Source organism: Tachypleus tridentatus, chromosome 10, assembly GCF_004210375.1.
Source record: "Tachypleus tridentatus isolate NWPU-2018 chromosome 10, ASM421037v1, whole genome shotgun sequence".
NCBI classification, from domain to species: Eukaryota; Metazoa; Arthropoda; class Merostomata; order Xiphosura; family Limulidae; genus Tachypleus; species Tachypleus tridentatus.
The window spans coordinates 34,308,030-34,327,906 of record NC_134834.1 but is presented as its reverse complement, the minus strand read 5'-3'; the positions used below and the strand labels follow the sequence as shown (position 1 = coordinate 34,327,906).

Sequence of the window (19,877 nt, the reverse complement as noted above, 5' to 3'; positions counted from 1 at the left end):
AAAATAAGAGTATCTTTTCTTTTGTTGAGATATCACTATATTTAGTAATCAAATAATGTGGACCCATTTACTTCTTTTTAACTCAAATGATAGTACCTTGTATTCTTCTTTTTTTATTTTTCATCTTTTTATGTTTATCTTTTTCTTATTTTAACCTGAAAGAGTAGTCACCCTCATACAATTGTTTGTAGGCAGTGAAGGGTGATATAGATGTGGGACACTGTGGACTTGAGCACCCACATTTCTCTCTCCTAATTTCTAAATTTCTAATCTTCTTATATCAGACTAGTGAAATGGAGGTTAAAACCAACAGACTGTGTATCCCAACCATAATATGGGTCCTACTTCTTCAGTCACCCCCAAAACCTACAATACATTTCATAATCCCATGTTTTAGTTTTACCCCAGGATCTTTTTATAAATATGCAGTGTATTTTGTTTATTGCTTAAAAATTTATGGTTATAATTAATCAGAGTTTGGGATTTGCTGTTTTTAACACAGTCCTTCCTCATGATTTTGTTTACTTATTTGGCTTTATTTAGATGTAATTATTTAATTTCACTAAAATATATATATATATTAGAAAACATCTATCTTCGAATTAATCACAAATTATCTTTATATTAGGAATATAAAGATAATTTTCAAAATTCTGGATATGATACACCCATAAAGTGAAACACTGAATGTCCAGTTAAAGAATGATGACAAGTTTGGTGCTATATAACCATGTGTTATTAGTATTAAAAATAAAAATGATTAAAAAGTACACAAGTTATATAAAACAATGATACATGACAACATACTGTCGCAAAAACAATTAACTAGTTTGTGATCTATTAGAAAAACATAATGTAATGATATTATAACCTCTTTTATTTTCCATTCAGTATTTCTTGTAGATACATCCTAAAATCTTACTTGTCCTGCTACTTGCAATAGCATCCTACTTGGATGGCTTTAGAGACTGATCAATCAGAACACCAGCATCTTTTTTTTTCCATAACACTGTTAAGACTGTTCCCATCAATTGAAACTGTAATATGTCACATACATTACTTTGCACTTATTTTAATTATTCATCTGCCATTTATTTGTGCAACTAACCAGATAATCCAAATCCTTTATAAGACAGTAGTATCCTCCTCAGAGCTAGCAACACCCAAAACTTTAATGTCACAATGAACCATATTTATAATATAATGCTAAAATCTGAAGATGGTTACTTAGTCACTATAATTGGAGATATGTAAAAAGACAAACTCACAGCATTATTAGAAATATTTGTATACTTAATCCTTCTGTCATACAGGAGCACAATTTACAAGGAGAAACTCTGCCACTGGTGCCAATATTAAGTTGAGTGTTTCCTATATTACAGGAAGACTGTTCTTTCCAGTTTTCTAGGTTCAAAACTGGTAGTTTTGAGCACAGAATATGAGGATTTCTTTGAGAGAAGAAGTAATTTTCAAATAACATTAGTTTTCTTTCTTTGAAATGTACAATATTTAAACATATTCAAAAGACAAGTATTGAAGTGACAAAACTGTCTAAGTTAGTTAGTTATCACCATTAGATTCCATCTAGGAACATAGGGCTGCAATCGCTTGCGGATTCTTCAACAAGTATTTAAGTGAGTAGGTTGTTAGCCCACTGCACCGAGCCATCCCTAATTTGGCAGTGTAAGACTAAAGGGAAGGCAGCTAGTCATCACCACCAACTGCCAACTCTTGGGCTTCTCTTTTACCAATGAATAGTGGGATTGACCGTCACATTATACACCCCCACAGCTGGGAGGGCGGGCATGTTTGGTGCAACACGGGCGCGAACCCGCGACCCTCATATTACGAGTCGCACGCCTTACACGCTAGGCCATGCCAGGCCAAAAGTGTCTAAACAATAGTTATATTCAAGCAACCAATTTGACTACATTTCATTAAGTACTATAATTTTGAGAGATTATTGTAACTGTAGTTTAATATTTTGGTTAAAGCTTTTAGTTAAATGTCATCTTGAAGAACTGGTGCAGCACAGATGAGTTCAACCATATCAAGAACTTAAATTAATAAACTAATAATTAGTATCATTACTATCACTTCACAAGTAATAACATAATTTTTAATGTAACAACTTTCAGCAATGCAAAAATATTTTGTCAAATGAAAAAAAAAACACCTAATTCATGACAACAAAATAAATATTCATTCTTTCATTGTTACAGTGTATTGGTGAATAAAAGGCATTTTAAAACTTGTAATACAATACTTTATAATCCCAAATGTACTTTTCTTTAACTAGACACCCAACAATGTGATTTACAGCTTTTTTAGGAACGCTTGTGAAGAAGCTGTAAAGTGAAACATGTGGTGCTATAAGGCCATCTGTTCTTAGTATTAAAAATAAATATGATAAAAAGTACACAAGTTATATAAAACAATGATATATGACAACATACTGTTACAAAAAAGAAAATTAACTAGTTTGTGATCTATTAGAAAACAACTAAAGTCTAAGGACAGTCAGAGTTTTGAAAACTAAACTGACTTCCCAAAAACATCTGAGGAATAAACAGCTATCAACAAACTCATAGAAATGGATCTGGAAGATCAAATGCTGAATGTTGGATGATGTCAATGGTATCAGAGTTATCACATAAAATTTTTGCCAACTTCACATTCCTAATAGCATCCAGCTGATCTGAAACCACTAGATAATCAGTATTTTCAGAGGAAAGCAGCTTTAATTTCCAGGCCATCCTATATTTAAAATTTCATTTAACAATTTTTTCCAACTACAAAAATGCCATTTGTATATAAAATGCAATTTTATGATATAGTTTCTGTCCTAAATTTTTTCACTTGATCATGCAAATAGGCATGTTAAATACTTTGCAGTTATACCATCTATAATTAATTTTTTAACAACTATAGTTTACATAAAACAGACCTTTCATAAAAGACTTGAACACAACTACACTAAAAATTTTAAATTTACACCAAAAATATCAGCAATACAATGATAATTTTCAAAAACCTAGATATGATACGCCTGTGCCTTCAGTAAATTTCACAACTGGGTCATCCGTTTCATACCAAAATCGCTCACAATGTCTCAGAATTTTAAACTGAAGACCAATAATACAGCTAAGTTTGTTCAACTAATCCACCATGTAAAGGAGTCTCAACAAGCCCCCAGTAAAAACATCAATATCATCAACAGAACTGAAACAATAAAGAAAATGTTTTGCACCAAAAATCTAATAAACAGAGCAATGCCATCTTCAAAACTAATTTAGAAAATGCTATTACTTAGTAAACTCTTTAAGAATAGAAAGACTAGTCTGTGATGACAAGAAAACCCACTTGTAGAGAAAAATATATATGTAAAAACAGCTGGTATGGGTAGAGAAAGCTCGATGTAGCTTTCTCCACCCATACCAGCCATTTTTTGCACATATATAGAAAGACTTGTCTCATCTACAAACGTGAAACAACAGAAATTATAATATTGCTAAAAACTATAACATATGCATATTACTTTCATCAGGAGATTAGAAACTATAGAGAGTATTTCAGTATTTAAGAAACACTTCTAGTACAGAGATCATATGTTACCAACAGAGACAAAGCAATACAGGTATTTTATTGGTACTGTGAAAGCTCAATTAAAAAGGTAGGATTGATACAAATGCTCAACTTAAGTTTTTTATTATGATTGATTAAATGCCTGATTACAGGAACTTTAGTAAAATATATATGAATGGGAATAAAATAAGATATATTTTCATAGGTGAAAGAAATACTTAACATTTTGATATTATTCACAGGAATGACTCACAAGAACAAAGAATAATTGAAATTTACTATATATTTATAACAAAGAAAAATATTTGCTATGAAATAATGTTCAAGTTATACCCAGTATTTATTCAAATAAAGCACTTGACAATCCACTACATGATCTGAAATGAAAGTTACTGGACATTAAGCCTATAAAATTTATTAAATTTAAAATTCATTAGAAATACAAAATAAATAATAACAGATGCTCACTCATACACCTGCCAAAGTTTCTCAATAATATTTCTGGGCATTTCATTGGCTAGGTCTTCAAACTGGCATACTTTAGTGAGGTTACAGATTTCACGTAATTGGTATATGGTTATAGTCCATGATCCTCCCTCTTTGCAAGTTTAGAATTGCTAAATCTAATCCTGAGAATGGAGTATGACTGTCTTCAAATAAATGATTGGTAACTTCCTGTGTGATGGTATTGTCCAAAGTTTCCATACTTGTAGCAACCAGAACTTGCATTATCTGGTCCAGAGAATTTCCTGAGGTTAGACATGAAAATCATAAATTAGATTAATGGTTCAAAACAGTTGAAATAAATAGTTTCTTAATTTAAAAAAACCATGTTCAGAACAACTAGATGAAGATGTGGTTGAGAGAATCTATACATTTAAAATACTTACTCATGGGCAACACATACCTAAAATCATTTATTAAAGAAACACTGAAACATTAAAAGTTTCCTACACTGAACATTTATATCATATAGTGATAGTGATATAATCAAACTTGCATGATTGCTATATAAAACCAACATGCCTGAAACAGAAGAATATTATTGGTCAGCTACAATCAGTGTGCTAAGACCTCAAAAGCTATAATTGTAATCAACACCTACTAATCAGAAAACTACAGAATTTGACCAGGAACATAATAGATTTTGAACATTAGAAACTGTTCAACTTCAGTGAATTAATTCAGACATTATTATTTTCACTAGGACATATATTAATTGGGAAAAGTCAGCTTGTAATGGTGTGATGCCAAACAAGAACCAACCAAGCTAGCTAGCTTAAGCGAGGTGTGACAATGTCAACTCTGAATTAATTTGCTAGTCATTGATCTGGATCATTAATAAGATATTCAGTTCTATACTAAATGTAAAACTCAATGTTGTCTGTAAATTTGTAAAACTTGTACATAAGCCATCATTTGTAATACCTGTTAGTAATAACCATTATTACAAACTGTAGTTTATTTTTTACATATATTAAAATACATTTATGTTTAAAAAGAAGCATATATCAATCTTGTTGGCAGAAATGAAATAAAAAACTTATAACTCAAGTACTTTTGAAAGAGCTCAGGTTACTGGATTTTTATTTAATTTTTTATCCAGACTTCTTGAACCCGCGTGTTTCTCTAATATCATAAATCTTGTTGGCAAATATCATACATTTAATACATATTGACATTTGATTAACTTTTAAATTACAACTAAAATTTTCAATTATTTAAAATAGTACTACATAACGTACATAACATAATGATAGGTGCTCACCTCCTGTAACACAATTTTTCTCATTCAGTGCTGCACTCTATATGCACCAATTTTTTGCTTGCTACTGTGCAACAAACTCTCCCACTGCAACTAGCTCCTTCTCTATTGTAGAACCAAATCTTCACTATGAGATTTTGTAGAAAAGAACCATCAAAATTGGAGAGGTAGGATGGAAAGTGTGAGATAAGAATATGTAAAAAATATATTTTCAGTGCAGGAAAATGTTAACTTTGAATATGATAATTTCACATAGTAGCTAGAGTTTGACTAATACAAAACTTACCAAGAAAGTATCTAAAGAGAAAATACACCAATGAGAGACTGCATCACATCTGAATCAAGAATACTCTTTGCCAGTTGTGAAAATAGGTATTCCTAATTCAGGCAGAAAAGTAGCACATCAAATACTCTATTGGACATGCCAGATTATGTACAGTGGCTAGAGGTTGTCAGACTGTAATCAGAAGGTCAACTCCAGTTCAAAGCAAGACACATTTGGGTATTTATCATCCAGACCATAGTTGGAGAAGGATCCCCACCTTTTCCTCTAAACATGAAGTTGAAGGAAAAATTGATTCTATTCTACTATCCTACTCAGGTCACATGTGTGCAGACCTAATACACAACCAACATTAGACCACTCAAAAAACAACATCCAGTCAACAGGGAAAGTCAATGTGGGGGCTCACATAAATCCAAATCCTTGGAAATTTACCATCTAGTTCACAAAAGGACAATGGCTCCCTACAAACCACATGTGTGAGGAACTATATTCGCTCATCCAGTCCAGCTCTAATCCAATACCAGACTTCATGGGAACTAACATCCAGGCATCCCCATCTGTGGGGATGATCTGCATTTTGAGGGATCATTTTCAGTCCATAACCAAGTGGTGTCAGATATTTTTTTTCCAGTCCATAGTAGGAGAAGGGTTCTCATCATCTAGACTGACAAAACACCATTGCCCTTTACTCTAAGCTGAATAGCATTGAACACACTCAGGAAGATGTTTCCATCTTAGCAACTAGTGGCTTTTAACTGGTAGGGGCTGCTGTGCTCCACTTGAAGTAGGGAGATAACAAGGTGGGGAGTCTGAAGGAACACAGCATTGGAGAAAGTGTGGTAGGTAAAAATGAAACACTACTTTTATAAGTAGGCTATTACCAATTTATTAAACCAGGTTCCTTTAGATGGATAGCTGTCATGACACTGCTTTATTCAGATAGTCTATGGGTTGGTACAATCTGGGACAGATATATATGATGTAACATACCTCAAGGATGAACTTAATAGCAGTCTTATGGAATGTCCCATTTGAATAATGGGCATTATAAACCTAATATGTTATACAGTGTGAATTTATGGATTAATATACCTTGACAGACATCATTTGCTACAGAACAAGATCTAACATTTAAAATTGGTTTACTGTAAGGAAACAAATATAAAAACATTTACCCACCCATAGATTAACTGTGTTGTGGAATATGCCAATGGGCAGTATTCAATATCCTAATGAGAAATCAATAATGTAATGAAGTTAATGAGAGATGAAGGTATGTGCTATGGTCCACATGCCAACTTGGATTATCTCCCCCAATGAGCAACAAAAGTGGGCAGCCAGGGAGAGGGTGAAATGTTGGATCTGAGGCAAGGATACCAAAAAAGACACTGGGAGAAAGGAAAGAAGGAAGAATAAGCCAACCCCATAAGCTCAGGAATTCAATTAATAGTTATAGGAGAAATACCTTGAGTAGAGAAAAGATGAGAATGGAAATCACAAAAGATGTGCAGACAATATAGCACCAGATAGCATGAACAAGACAGAGATGATGATGTAGATCAGAGTAAGAACAAAATGGGAAATAGAAAAGAAGGGAAATAGTTGTGAACATGAAGTTTCATTCCAGAGTCACCAATATTCTAGGAAATAAAATGTGACCTGGATATAGGAAAAACATGGTGTGGTGGTAAAGGATGTGAAACGTTGGGGATAAAAAAACATAACATCTGTGACAACCACAGACAAAAGAAGAGAAACCAACAGGATGATCAGGAGAAGTGGCATACTACACAGGTAACCAAAGGTTCAAAACTAAATTGTTTACGGGCCTGGAGAACTACTTGAAAGTTTCAAATTGGAAGGGGTGTAGGATGAGATGGATAAAGAAGATGAAAGGAGTGAAATAACAGATAGAGAGAAGAAAGGGAAACAAATTCTACGGGAAAAGACAAATGGAAGGTAGTGGATAAGACTACTAGATAACCAGTAATGGTAGCACAGAAGAACCATTGTCAAAATAACGTAGTACAGTAGGTTGGGAAGAGTGGTAATCATGGCATACAGACTAACAGTGAAACACATGCCAATTATTCTGATATAGTGCTACAGAGAAAGGACAGATTGAATGGTGAATGGAGGAAGAAGGGATTCTTTGCATATGGAAAGCCCAGACTACCTCAGAAGCATACAGACAAATTTCATATGTGAAGCTGGAATGTGGTAATAGTGAGACAATACACAAATGACAGAGGTTGTCAAAACAGGGAATAGGGAAGTGATAATGCATGAGAAACTGAAATAGGACAAGGACAAGAAAATGAAGGTTGAGCAGGCCAAAGAGATGCATTGAGAAAGACTAGAGATACAGAAACACAAAGAATAGATAAAAGTCGAGAAAAGAGAACATGTATGAAAGTAGAGAATGGATCAATCATGACTAATATCTACCATCAAAGACAAAGACTGTGAAACCAGGGACTAAGGTGTCCAGAAATGGAGTCATCTGGTAGGAAGAAATTTGTTAAGACAAGACAATAAATCTGTAACAAGATTCAGAGCACTCACAACCTAGATGTGTAAGATGTGAATGGGGTCCAAAAATAGTTGTAACATCTGAAACCAAAACAAACATGTATGGGTACCCCATTGTCAATTGACAGAATACACAAAGGTCAAAATGGGGCATGCCCACTTTTTCCTGTAAAAAGGTGGAAATGATTCAAAGCTCAATGAACAGCAAGAAGCAGCAGAACATTGATGTGCACAGCCAACTTGACCATAGACTAATGATTTCCAGAGAATGCAGAATCGCTCCCCACAACTAGACAGATGATCATCTGTATAAAGATGCAATCCAGGATGGGGTGACAGAAGAGGTACACCCATCATGGTGTTGACCCTGTTTGAGCCAACAAGATAAAGAGATGTGTCATGAGGAAGGGAGAAGGTAAACTGAGTTCAGGGAACCTAAGAAAAATTATATTTATAGTTAAACAACTACTGAGAGGTGTTCAAGTGAGCATTACCTTAGGTAGTGAGGGCTTCCATGGAAGCCCATATCCCTAAAAGAGAAAGAGCATCATGTATAGACAGAAAAGGAGAGCACAAAAATGGAGTTATAAGGACTCAAAAATAAAACATGAGTAGACACATATTAACTAAAAGTGTATGCCCATCCAGGATGCCCCAAAATAAAAGAAGTCAATATGGAATACATGTGAGGGTGAGTATCCAGAGAAGTGGTGGATAGCCATGAATACGAGATAGATAGAAAAGAGGTAATGCAGGAGGTTGGTTAGGATCAAATGGAGATGGGAAATAAAAAAAAAAATCGAAGGTCTGAGAGTCCATAAACAGAAAATAATGCATTAAACAAGTCCATATGTACCTGACCTCTGAAGTAGAAAAAGAACTAATTAACACAAGGAAGGAAGGAGAGAAATTCAGGAAGAAAGGAGAGGAGCCATTAGAGACAAGAAATACAGACAAAAGCTTACATACCTGTAACACCATATCTAGGAAGACAGTCTGGATGTTTCCATAGTAGGACTTTGTTTTAAATTGCAAAGGAAAGAGAAGAAAATAGGCTATCCTGTATCAGTTTCCTAGAAAAATGAAAATCTGGTCTGTGATCAGAAGATACAGGAGGCTGCACAATGCACTCAAACTCATGGCATCTGAAAAACCAATACATCCTCAGCAGAAAGCCAAATGCCTAAGAAACTGCAAGTTGAAGTGCAGTGGTAATACAAACAACAGTAAGAGTTGTTATAATTGAAATTAAAAGTTTCACTCATTTATGTTTATTATTTTGTGTTAACAGTTTAGTTAGTCAAACAACTTTCTTAGTTGTTTCTAGTTCTCTTAGTAATTTTATTTGTTTTTACAGTTAAATTTGATACTGTAGGTTGATATTTCATTATTCACTCTCAGTTACATTTTAAACCCCTGCACTCTACTGTGTAAAATTGAGAAGTGAAGACTGATTTCTACAGTATAGAAGGAGCTAACTACAACAGGAATGTGTTTCATGCTTCTACTGATGGATGGCTGTTACATGATTTTTGCAAGCTACAACACAGCTGTACCATGTTAAACAAGTCAGGTAGGTGGTACTATAAAGGCTAATGGTAAGCAAAAAATATGTGCATATAGAGGGCAAAAGTAAACACAAAAAGCTATTGTGTGAGTGGAAGTAAAGCATTGGATCTTACACTTCTTTAGGACAGTCTGTATAAATAAAAGGGATATATCAATTTTAAAAAAGTAAGGTTATAATATATTTTCAAAGCAATTTCTGAGCAAATGCTCTTTTTGAAGTCAGAAAAATAAAATAAATTTAAACCATAGTTCTTTAAGGTTATTTATCTCCAAAAGTCTAAAGCATTCATAAACTATATAGATAAATAAATTTTACTAACAGTGTGAAAAATAACTTGCTTAATTGTATATTGATATGGCATATCAGGCAATTTGCTTGCAACATCAATCGAGGTATTTGACCAGCTCCATCTCACAATTGTCGATGATGAGAAACCCACTTGAATTAAAAATGTATCACAGAAAGGCTGGTATGGGTATTAACACTTTTACTAATAAAGCAGAGAACGACATTTCGACCTTCCTAGTTAGTCTGAAGGTGACCTAGGAAGGTCAAAACATTGTTTTCTCCTTTATTAGTAAAAGTGTTAATACCCATACCACCAGCCACCCTGAGATACATTTTCTATCTCACAATGTCTTTATGTCACTACAGGTTTTCGTAAACTACTGCCAGATAATTTAATATGTGTAAAAGTGGATGTTTTTATACATACTATGAAGCAACATGTCTGAATTAAGGAACCCATTCCTCAACTGGATAGGGCTTTTTATTGTTTGATTTGTTTTCTTCCCAAACATTGAAATACTGGTGTGATTAAACTGTGAACAAAGCAGAAAGCAGCAGTAGAGAACTCATTATATATTCCAGGTTTACATGAAGGACTGTAGCTCTTGTAATAGCCTTCAGATTCTAGCTTCAATTTGAAATTTATGACTGTCTCCCAACTCAAGATGTGAGGTAGAAACTCATTGTAGATCATATGTTGTATTACTGCTGAAAGAATCCGACGTCCTATAAAAAAACGATAAGATAACACAAGTAAAAAAGTAAGTAGGTTGAATGCATGATTTAAAAGGAAAGAATAACAGTGCTCTCACACATCATCAAAATATATTTAAAGCCCACTAACCACTATTGTAAAGGTCTTCATCACTCCAGTGTTGATTTAGCCTTGGAAGATTTTCTACAATCCTGTTGTGTTCTCGTAAGAAGACTGTGTGCAGTACTGTTAAGCCTGGCTGTTCACTGGCACAAGTGTCACCTACATAAAAAAGGAAGAGTGAAAGATAGAAATGTCATATATCAATTTTGCATAAATGTTTCTTTGGTTTTTTCATAACAAAACTATTTTAACTCTTCTTCTATAGACTCAGTGAAATGAGCCGAGTTTGTAGCCCCAAACTGACTTTATGGTTTTGATAGCAAACTTTTAATATGTTTTGTGTATTTCCTACTTCTAACCTTTTCATGCCTATTTCCTTTGTTTATTTTTCTGTTAATGGCTGAAGTAGAAACCTTTCAAAAATAAAGAAGAGAATCAGTCCTTTATACTCCATTTGATTGCCCTTAACAATGTTCATCTCATGACACTCTTCACCTACGTCAATACACACTCTATTCTGTTACTGTATATAAGCACCTCATTTAGATAATACTATCACCTTTTTGAGACTGACTCAATTCAAGTTTGTAACATCAGTTCTTTGAGGAGAGGAAGGGAGTAAAAGTGTGTTAAGAATATTGAGATAAGTGCTGCCACCTGTAGTTAGTTTTTGTTTTTTTTGTACATGTGTACTCAAAGAATAAACACATATCAACAGGTTATGGGCCCAGGAATGCTCTAATAGTGCTTAAACAGATGAAACTGTTTTAAAATTGTTAGTACAAGTAATCCAGGAGATACTAAGGATTACTGTAGAACAGTTTTGGATGACAATTTTTGTTGGATGGCACAGGATTTACATGGATACTTTATCACAAGCACTGGGCGATTCGTTTTCTTTGTCTGGAAGCCATTGTGAAATACCAAGATAAACTGTAAGTAAAATATTGATTGACACTCTATTTTCTCAAGTCATATAAAGGGAGAAATAGATCTAAATCAAAGAAAGGAATATTACAGTTGTGGTTGAAATAGTTTGACAATAGAAGATAAAATATCAATTGATAAGTTGGAAGAAAATAATTGAGCAACATGCAAATTTCAAATGGAACATTTATTGAGAGGAAAAGGCCTATGGGACCATGTGACTGAAACAGAGGTATTGACAGAGACAGCCAATGATCAAACAAGGGCAGATTTCAACAGGAAAAGGGAAAGAACATTTTCAACAATTGTTCTGAATATTCAAGGTGCACAACTCTATCTTGTCACCTCATGCACAACTCCTAAGGAAGCATGGAATGTACTGCATGCTCACTTTGATAGGAACACACTAGCCAATAAACTATTCCTGAAAAAGAAGTATTTTTGGTGTGAGACGAAAGAAAGCATTGTGGTCCAGGAACATTTGAAATAAATGAAGGAATTAACAGATCAGCTTGCTGCAGTTGGAGTGGAAATAGCAGAAGAAGATGAGATTGTTACCTTACTTGGTAGTCTGCCAGCTACCTATGATACAATTGTAACAGCCCTGGAAACCAAAATTGATGATATCTCATAAGAATTTGTGCAACAGGCACTGATTAATGAAGAACAAAAGAAGAAAAAGTCCACATTGAATGAAATATCATCAACTGCATTAGCCACTCACAGCAACTTCAAACCACATGGAACACAAGAAACAAAGAAAAGGAGTAACAGCTTTAAGTGTTACAAGTGTGACAGAGAGGGACACATAAAATGCAATTGTCCAACACTGAAGGAAATGGTCCACAAAGCTAAGAATGTGGATATTAGTGTGGCGGATGATTATACTGATGGAAACAATGGTGTTGCCTTTGTAACAAACCAGGATAAAGGAATAGGAAATGGGGAATAGTTAGTGGATTCTGGTGCATCTAGGCATATGACACACCACAGGAACATATCAAATTATCACAAGTTTAGCACACCTCAACAAGTTAGGATTGGTGATGGAAGAACTGTTGAAGCTCTTGGAGTTGGAAAATGTAAACTAAAAATGACATTTAAAGTCAGTAATTCAGAGCATGTCACAATGCAGAGTGTCCTTCATATACCAAAATTAACTAGCAATCTATTTTCAGTAGGAGCTGCTACTGAAAAAGGAAATATTGTGAAGTTTAGAGTTAATCACTGTTACATCCAAGGTAAATCAGGACAACTCCATGGCATGAGTACAAGAAAGAATGATGGTCTCTACCAACTGGACTGTAAGACTAGTATTATTGAGAATGCCTCAGTAGCCTCAAACAGCAGAATGAATAGCTTGGATATATGGCATCAATGACTAGGGCATGTCAGTGTTTCACAGTTACAGAAGCTTGTCAGGAGTGGAAATGTAAGTGGAATCAAATTCCAGAAGTCTGATGAAGCCAGTTTCTGTGAGGGATGCACTGAAGGTAAAATGCACAGAAAGCCATTTAAGTCAGTGAGAGAAATCAGATCAAAGGGAAGACTGCAACTGGTACACAAACCATGCACACAGATAATTGCAGAGAATACCATACGAGTGATGGTATGGGAAGAAACCAGATGTAGAACACATGAAAGTGTTTGGGATGTCTTGCATATGCACATGTGCCAGATGCATCAAGACAGAAATTAGGCATGAAGTCTATGAAAGTACGTTTCATTGGATATGATAAGTGCACCAAGGGATATCGACTGTATGATGAAAAATCCAGGAAGATTTTCATACGGCGAGATGTTATCTTTAATAAAACAGAATTTGGTCAAGAGCCTGTGACAAATGAGTATATCTCATTAAGTGAAAAGATAGTGGACCAAGAAACAGAAGTTAAAGCTAAAGATAAAGCTGAACGACCAGCAAGAAACAGGAAACCCCAAATCCGCTATGGATATAATGAGTATGCTGATATGGCAGCAGCAAATGAATCAGTTTGTTACACTGCAAACTTATGCAGTATGTTAGAGCCAAGCACATTAAGTGAAGCAATGTCAAGTGACAATGCAAAGGAGTGGAAGTCAGCCACAGATCTGGAATTTGAGTCTTTACAAGAAAATGACACCTGGAATCTGGTGGAATTACCAGTTGGAAGAAATCCTATAGGTTGAAAGTGGGTATTCAAAGTTAAGTATGGAAATGCTGGAAATGTAGAAAGGTTCAAGAGTAGACTGGTGCCCAAAGGTTACTCACAGAATTATGATCTGGATTATGAGAAAACCTTCTCCCCAGTGGTGTGCTATGCATCAATTTGCTTCTTGATTGCATTTGCTGTGCAGAACAACTTGAAAATTCACCAGATGGATTTCATAACTGCATTTCTGAATGGAAATCTGGATGAAGAGATATACATGGAACAACCGGAAGGCTACGCTGTTCCAGGGAAGGAAAACCTTGTGTGTAAACTGGAAAAATCACTGCATGAAGTAAAACAGTCACCACGCTGTTGGAACAAATCATTTCATGAACAGATAATAGAACTGGAATTTGTTCAGAGTTCAGCAGATCCATGTGTTTACATACAGAAGGGTGAAAATCTAGCAATAGTTACAGTATATGTGGATGATATTATTTTGGTTACTGATAGTGATGATGAAATAATCACTATAAAGGAAGCACTGAAGGAAAAATTCTGCATGAAAGACCTTGGAAAGCTCCATTACATCCTTGGACTTAGTGTTGTTCATGATGAAAAGAATGGCTGTGTATGGTTAAACCAAAGACAGTATATCAAAACTATGATGGTGAAATTTGGAATGACTGAGTGTAAGGCAGTTGCAACTCCATCAGATGTAAACGTGAAACTGCAAAACGATGATGGTGTTAGCACTGAGGTTGACTGAAGTTTGTACCAGTCGTTGGTAGGCAGCCTTCTGTATGCTGCAATGGGAACAAGTCCAGATATTGCATATGCAGTGGGAACAATATTGAAATATTGTGCTCAGTCCAACACAGCACATTTAACATCAGCAAAGAGAATCCTACGTTACTTGAAAGGAAAAATTGATCTTAGTCTTAAGTTTGAAAAGGTACCAGGAGACGTCATTACTGGTTACTCAAATGCTTATTTTGCTGGAGACCTGGATGATAGGAAGTCCACATCAGGAAATATCTTCATTGAAGCAGGAGCAGCTGTAAGTTGGATTAGCAAAAAAGCAATCCACGGTGGCCCTGTCCACCTCAGAGGCAGAGTATATAGCCTTGAGTTTTGCAGCACAGGAAACAGTATGGTTGAGAAGACTACTGCAAGAAACAGGTTCCAAAGTTGATGACCCTGTTTGTATCATGGAAGATAACCAAGGAACAATCGCCATGGCACAGAATCCAGTGCATCATGCAAGAACAAAACACATTGATATTCGTTACCACTTCATTCACCAATGTCTGCAGAACAAATCAGTAAAACTGGAATATTGTCCCGTAAACAGTATGTCTGCTGACATTCATACAAAGCCACTTGCTAGAAATGCATTTGAAAGGTTCAGAGATAATGTTGGACTGGCACCAATGGATAAATGAACCAGATAAAGTGACGATTATAATAACAGATTGAAAGTAATTGTAAAACATTTAGAATAACTGTAAGATTATTGACAATAATTGTAAGTTTGTGTAAAACTTAAAATTAAGTGGGAGTGTTAAGAATATTGAGATAAGTGCTGCCACCTGTAGTTAGTTGGTTTTTTGTAGATGTATAATCAATGAATAAACACATATCAACAAAGTGTACAAAGAAGTAAGTGTTATTTGAAATATATTTTTAGAGTTAAGAAAATATTAACATCCAAATCCCATTTACCTCCCCCATACTTATAGCTAAAATCCAAGGTTAAGAAACTGATTAGGGAATCAACCATCCATGGAGAAAGCATCAAAAAACATCTACATAGAGCTTAGATGTGTCAATAGAAGACTGGCAACCTAATGGAGGAACCACACTATATGTAGAACAAGTATGCTTTTCTGAACATAACTCCTGTATTATGGATAGAATTCTATATGATTTATCATCACTAAAGGCCAGGCTCAATTAGATAGCTGAGGTCACACTGCTTGGGATTGGAAATATAGGGCCATGTTCTCAATTTCTCACATTAGTGGTAAGAGCAATTGGACTTCATTATACATACACCTGTAGACATAGGATGACACATTCCGAGTCATTGGAATCATAATAATAAAGTAAGCAACGCCATGGTAGACAAACCTTCATTTCCACCCAAAGTCCCCAGGCTTGGAATAATAGGATCTTGAGTTCTGTTTCCTAAGGTTGAGTAAAGAGAACATCTGGTTTAGAGTTATGAACACTCATACTCACTCCCTCACCATGTAGGAAAAGTAAATTCCATTGCCCCATAATTATCATGAGGAAGTGGAACTATGCTCAATCAAGGGCCCAGGATGGGACCATTCTGTTTTTGAAATTATGAGAAGACAGTGAGCCCTCTTCCATGAACAATGTACTGAACTAATATTGATAAAAAAGAAGGGTCATACTCAACCAAACCAGACAGTCAAGCATCAACTATGAATTAGTATTATGAGTAGGATCCCATGTAAGCTATTGCCACTCCTATTGATATCTGGGAAAAACATCCAGGGTCCCAAGTATGAAGGCCCTGAACTTTGTTCTCTTCTCCAAGAGTAGAGAAAATTCACTCTAACACCCTGGAAAGAAATCATCTGTAAAACACCCCAGTGACTGGAAACTGGGTTTGGTAAGGACCTCAAGCCAGAGATAAGTACAATCCCCTTATGCTTTACTCATGATAGTCCATGAGTTGTGGTCCAGCATAGTACAATAATATCATCCAATCAGCCTCTAGGTGGTCCTAGAGAACCCCACATTTCTGCAGAGCTTGTTGCAACTCAGATAAAGTATAAAGAATTACCAGTTACTAGTGTAGAACTGGTTTGATAAAAGCACACCTGCTTGGGCAACAATCACCATGAAGTGGGATCCTGTGAAAATGAGGTAAAAGACCTGAAAGGTAGCAATGGAAATACTCGCCCTTCTGTATAATCTAGACAAAGTGGTTAAGAAAGAAACAGGGGTAAGCAACAATCTTCAAACAAAGATATTGCCAGATCATACCAATTATGTAAGATGTATGTATAGGGGAAGGTTCATATACCAACTTGCACAATATCCTCCAGCAATTAATGTAATGTATTTGGAATACATTCTGGGAAACTAAATGATACCAGTAAATTAGCAGGCATTGTCTAGCATCTCTAAAATCCTTAACTGTAGGCAACAAAACCTTTCCAGACCCAGACTGAATATAACAAACCATTAAAACCTGATTGGTCATAAAAGTAAGAGATAGTGATCAAATGTATCAGTGAAAAGGATTTTCCTCCTTCTCACTCTGATAGTGTCTTAGAAAAAACCAGTCTGAGAATATTGGTAGAATGATAAAGCATCCTCAGCCCAATCAGTGAAAACTACTCTGACTGGTAATGATGGTAAGTCAGCAGCAACAATGAGTGTTGAAACATAATCTAACCTTAATATACCAGTTAAGTAGAGGGAATGATAATTTGGGACAAAAGACACAAAGCAATTTGAAGAAGCCAAATATTGCTGGAAACTCAAATAAATTTTGTCTTGTGTATCAAATATTAGTCTACAAGGCCATCTTACAGAGAGCAATTATGGAAAATGCAAAACTTTAGCAAGAAAAAAAGGTCAAATTACAAGTTATGGTTGGCACCTACTCTCATCACCTTTGAAGAGCAAGAAGGTATAAAACACTGTGTTGGGAAGCTTTATAACCTGTACATAGACCCTGGAATTTTATCTGTTGAGATATGTACCCAATTCTTGAAGCAAGACATTTGTGAAGAGATATAACTCTGAGAAGACATTCTTGAGGGCTTGTGAAGTTGGATCCTCCTGATGAAGGGAATTGAGGAATCCAGTGAATCAATATTTATGATCTGTTGGTTGCATAAAGACCATTGAAAGAATCTTTTGTTCCAAAAACTGGAGGAATTTGAGTGATGCCCACATTCCCAAAAGTAAAAGAACCATCCATGTAGTGGGAGAAGGAGAGATCAGAGTTGAGCTTTTTGTTCCATAGCATAGAGCCAGATGGGAGTCAGCTGAGATTCATGATGAAATAAAGTACCCAGACTTACAACATACTGGACTGGAGAAAGAAGAAATATCTCAGCTTTCATTAAGAAGTCTCTGTAAATAGAATCAGGATGTAACATTCTGACAATTGACAAGATGGTGCCAGCCAGTTTCCTATGTAATGGTGTGTGCACAGGAATATGGAATGGAAGTGACAAGAAAAACCCTTCTGATTGAGCAGAACCTATGCTAGTCTGAAGGTAAAAAACTCCAAAGTGCAATATTTTATCCTTGTGCATGAAAAATGCCAATAGTGGTGAGATGCCAACACTATGGCAATGTACAGGTAGGAGCTGAATACATTGAACTTGGACATCCACATTTCTTGTAAAGGTGTCAACTCAGAGTGAGGAATGAGTACCTTATGAACCATAGAGAATCTCGGAATTGATATAGACAAGAAAAATCGATCATTGGGCATTAATCTCCTGTCTTCTTGGCCTCAACAAGCCAATGAAAATAAAACCCTGGAAGAACTGGCACAACCAAACTCCAATAGTCCAAAATCTGAGAATCTGTGAGAGATGAAAGCTTTACAGATAGGGAGGATAACTATAGTGAAGCTGTGCTTTGAATGACTAATTCCAATTCTAGGACCTGATTCAAAGTTAAGATTTAAGACACATCTGAAAATTCTCAGAGCAGAACCATCACAGTCCCTGAAGGTGTATAATAATTCCCAAAGCTGCTGGTGTCATTTTAACTAAGCAGCAGTAAGTAGCCTTAAATATGGACACAATTTATTCAGGGTACCACTGGATCAAGGAGTTGATGTCAGAGGTCAGGACCCTCAGGTAGGGGCAGAACTATGATTCCCTGTAGGAGCTAATGAAAGTCAAGTAATCAACAACAACAAGAATGAATGTAGAAGCTGAGAATCAAGCTAAAGTATGTGCCAACAATGAGTCCATCTTGTCATCAATGAGCTTCGTGATCCTAAGAATCTTCCAACAAATACATTGGTCTTTAGAGCTGTAAATCTATAGAGTAACAGCTGTCCACCTAGGATGTATTAATTTATCCATTTAAACCTTCATATATGCTTTCAAGTCTTTCTGGCACTATGGTCTTATCTGTAAACTCTGCTATGTAGCAATTCCACTTATCTTTACATGGGCTGTACACTCTGCCTTGAACAAGCAACTATTATTATTGAGGTAATTCATTTTGTTCTTTTTGTTTGGGAGCATGAGTTCCACAGGGCTAGGTTCTGTTTCTCTGCTTTGCATATTATATATTTCTGATATGCCTATCCATAAATCTCTGATCCATCTCTTTCAACATAATAATGGCACAGCTTTCATTGCTACCCTCAGTAAAGTGTTACAGGCTGCAGTCAATATCTTCTTGATTTGGAATTCCTGTTTTCTTATTTTAATTAGCATAATTAAAGTCATTCTCTTTAATCCAACATACTATATGTTTTGATTAGGTCATAACCTGTTAAAGTTTGATCTCCAAATTAAACATACTTCCATATGACTCTCCAATACAGCCACATATCTTAGAGTCATATTTGATATACATCTACCAGGGACAAAAGGTCTCCTCCAGACTCTACCTGCTCTGACAACTGACAGGAACTTCCTGGAACTTAAATACACCTATTGTTTTATATTAACATAAAATCACCATTCAACTTTGTTTATAGCCACATTGGATGGATATTTCTGCATTTCCAGCCTTTACCACAGATAGCATATTCTGGAGCATTATGCATGCCTTCCAGATAACCTTCAACATACAACTACCAAATCCAACAAAAGAACTATGACTATTGATGTTTTCTACAGATTTTGGTACATCTTGAAAACCTTCATCTTCATTACCCACTGTTTCCAGATCCTTTATATCATCTTTGGAAAGCTTCTCTCTCTCTCTTCCTGATTGCCACCTAAAACTTGAAG

At 35.4% G+C, this 19,877-nt stretch overlaps 1 protein-coding gene across 7 annotated transcripts in view; it reads right to left on the bottom strand.

The window, feature by feature from the left end:
• Nucleotides 1-856: 856 nt before the first annotated feature.
• Nucleotides 857-19,877, bottom strand: part of LOC143229035 (eosinophil peroxidase-like) — a 31,946-nt gene continuing 12,925 nt past the window's right edge. For 5 of the 7 annotated variants that reach the window (XM_076460698.1, XM_076460699.1, XM_076460696.1 and 2 more), the window contains 2 exons: nt 10,871-11,002; nt 857-4,334 (listed from right to left, as the gene is read on the bottom strand). In XM_076460698.1, the coding sequence (XP_076316813.1) occupies nt 4,144-4,334; nt 10,871-11,002 (323 nt within the window). In that variant the 3' untranslated portion in view covers nt 857-4,143. Of the gene's footprint in view, nt 4,335-10,614; nt 10,753-10,870; nt 11,003-19,877 lie in introns of all 7 variants that reach the window. The other 2 variants (XR_013015620.1, XM_076460697.1) reach the window with 2 other exon arrangements.